Source organism: Contarinia nasturtii, unplaced genomic scaffold, assembly GCF_009176525.2.
Source record: "Contarinia nasturtii isolate CC-2019 unplaced genomic scaffold, AAFC_CNas_1.1 Cnas_scaffold_4311, whole genome shotgun sequence".
Classification (NCBI taxonomy): domain Eukaryota; kingdom Metazoa; phylum Arthropoda; class Insecta; order Diptera; family Cecidomyiidae; genus Contarinia; species Contarinia nasturtii.
The window spans coordinates 2,785,165-2,788,166 of record NW_022201606.1 but is presented as its reverse complement, the minus strand read 5'-3'; the positions used below and the strand labels follow the sequence as shown (position 1 = coordinate 2,788,166).

Sequence of the window (3,002 nt, the reverse complement as noted above, 5' to 3'; positions counted from 1 at the left end):
AATGAGATCGGTTAATTGCTGAAAATAGTAAAAGTGCTTTATTTTTATTTAACATCAATTGGTTTAAACATCAGACTATTATATCACTTACTATTTCTATTTTTTTTTTTAAATCTCTATAGCAGTAAGGTGCGAGCAAAATTTCTCAGAAATTTCTTTTTTCGGAAATCCCTAGCAAATTCGAATAATTTGGAAATCACAAGGAAGGGTAAACCCCACCTCTCCCCCTCCCCTTCACACATTACTGCTCTAAAGCAATACTGGCACCAAGAGTGCAGGTTGTTTTTATTACTAAATACGATAAAAATCTAATGAAACAATTAGACCTCTAGCGGAATATGGATCTTGTTCCAAGAACGTGTCATGATGAAATTGTACGATGAAATCGGAATCTATTTGAACCCTTGATTTCAATGAAGTTCCGAGGATGCAATCTGCAGGCGGAGTTTGTTTCAGCTGAATTTTATATATGAAACCCACTTTGATCAGAATTGGATTGGGCAAAGACACCTGTGCAAATTGTTCTCCTCTTAAATTCGTATTTCCTTTGTACAAAACTGCTTCTTCATTGTTGGGTAAATGCTCCAAATTTTGCATTTCAACGATTGTTATTTCAGTTGGTACCAGTTCCTCTAGATCGCAATAATCCCCATTCCACTTCAATAAATTGTCACATTCGAAGTTCTTTAGGAAAACCGTTTCACTGACGGAGAATGTGGTTGTTTCTATGTCTTTAATCAAATACTCACCTGAATTAAAACCTGAATTCTCTCGGTTGCAATAAATCTTATTTCCTACATAGATTTCAACGTCACTACGTTTCTCCCGTATTCCACTAAATATCTTCGATTGGAATTCCTTATCGGCTTTCATCTGTATAATATCTTGCAATACTTCTTTTGGAAATAGTTCTCCGTATGATGGAATGAGAGTGACAAATTCGTTCAGAGTCATCGATCCGAAACGAATTTTTGAAAATAAATCACCAATTAGAGACTGTATTATTTCTGTAGTTAAGTTCTCTTCTTTGCTTTTATTCTTCACCCATGAAATGCACGCCCCAAGTAGTTCAGCTTCAGAGCATTTCAAACTTTTTATTTCCATCAGTTCCATCAACCTGTTTTGATTGCATTGAAAAAATCCTTGGGTTTTCAACAAATCTCGAGCATTGATACTAATTATTGCTTCGCAAAATTTCTTGAGGTTTTCATCCTCAAGAAAAACAGCCAAATCGTATGCCCACAATACATTTTCACTGGTCAGTATTGTCTTCAAGAATTCTCTGCACAAATTCTTGCACTCGGTGACATTGTATTTATTGCTGAGATTCATGATTTTATCTACATTTTCTATGGTCAAATTCACCGTGCCAAAATAGAAGAAACGCAAAAATTCTTTGAAATCTGCAACAGCTGCATCGACGATCTTCACTTCATTTTTCTCTTTCCAAGATTCGTTGAACATTGTATGGAAGACGTCACTGCTTGCAGCCAACAGATTTTTATGGGCCGGATCGCGATCAACTTCTTCATCATTTACCATGTAAACAAAGTAAACATCAGCAAACTCCTTGCTGAGGTAGAATTTTTTTCCGATTTGAGAAAGTATGTGACTTGCGATATCGGTCGTTGCTACTTTAGACGTTGACATTTTTCAAAAGTAAATTTAAGATTCAAAGTCAAATTTTTTAAGGCCAATGTAGGTCAATTAATAAATAAAGATCCTGAAATAAGGAAAATTTTGTGTTTTTATTTATTGATTTGTCTAGTTTCAATGAAATTAAAATACGAGAAGCACAAAAAAAAAAATATTTCTTTTTAAGCTACCGCACAGAGAGAAAAAATCGGTAAATATTTAGTGACTTCGTTAAATCACATGACGCTATAAACTTCAAATAGATATATTCACGAATACACTTCCTAACTTGTAATTTAAGAGTAAGTTTTTAGTTCTACGTTCTGTCAATTTCAAATTTTAATCTACGATTTTTTAAAATCTTGTTCTACTTCTAATTTTTTGACTGTTTTTTCCTGGACTAAAACATTATACGATATTGTGACTTTTCCAGAGCGATCCAGAGCGAACATGTATAATCTCTCTGAAAATAATTAAGCAGATTGACGATTAAATAGAATGTTGAAAAATGAGAGTTTTGCCAACTGCACATACAATTATATCACAATATCCGAACAATGTTGCCAACCAACTGTCACTATGCTTAGTATTTTTCAGAGAGATTATACAAGTATTGTATTTTTGAATATAGCGTCATGTGGTAAATTTTAAGTTCACTGTGCTAAAATACAAGAGAAATGTTTGAGACATTTTCTATTGAAAATCAGCTCTTTCTCATGTGATTTACCGCAGTCACGAAATATTTACCGATCTTTTTCTATGCGTGTCTATCTTTTTCAATATTAATGGGATAAATAAGAAAATAAATAAATTTAACTTACCGTTATGTAGATATCGATTCTATTGTCAAAGCCGCTTGAAAACTATTAGACTTATTTTTGGCACAATTACAATTTTTCGCTCCAAATGATTGAATCGATATATGAAAATAGATGAAAATTTTATAATTGTTTTAATAATAATAACTTGATGTAAAGCAAATAAACTTTGTAGATAAAAGTACGATTCAAACAACAAGCAACATCAACAGACTGAATGCTAATGGATGATGAAAAGTCGCTCTCATGGTCTTGATGAAAACTATTCGTGCTAATGACTTTTCATTGGAAGCCAACTGACAGTTCTCTTAGTAATTAGCAGCACTTGTTTGTCCTTATCGGTTCAACCGGTAACAAAACCGCAAGGGAATGGCACGTATATGAGAGACATGGCGACGTGCCAAACCGTAACGCCATCTATCGGATAGAATCTGAATTACAAATTTCGTATTGACTATTTCATATTTGTGTGATTTTGTTCATAGAATTATAAGGTTCATTCCGACAAATTTGTAAGGTTTTTGTTCGCCAACATTTTACATAGCATGC

General features: G+C 33.3%; 1 protein-coding gene across 1 annotated transcript; it reads right to left on the bottom strand.

The window, feature by feature from the left end:
- Window positions 1-237: 237 nt before the first annotated feature.
- On the bottom strand, window positions 238-1,650 carry LOC116350936 (BTB/POZ domain-containing protein 3-like). Its single transcript, XM_031782944.1, has one exon. It carries the CDS (start codon window positions 1,648-1,650, stop codon window positions 292-294), a length of 1,359 nt encoding a protein of 452 aa, XP_031638804.1. The 3' UTR covers window positions 238-291.
- Window positions 1,651-3,002: the final 1,352 nt, after the last annotated feature.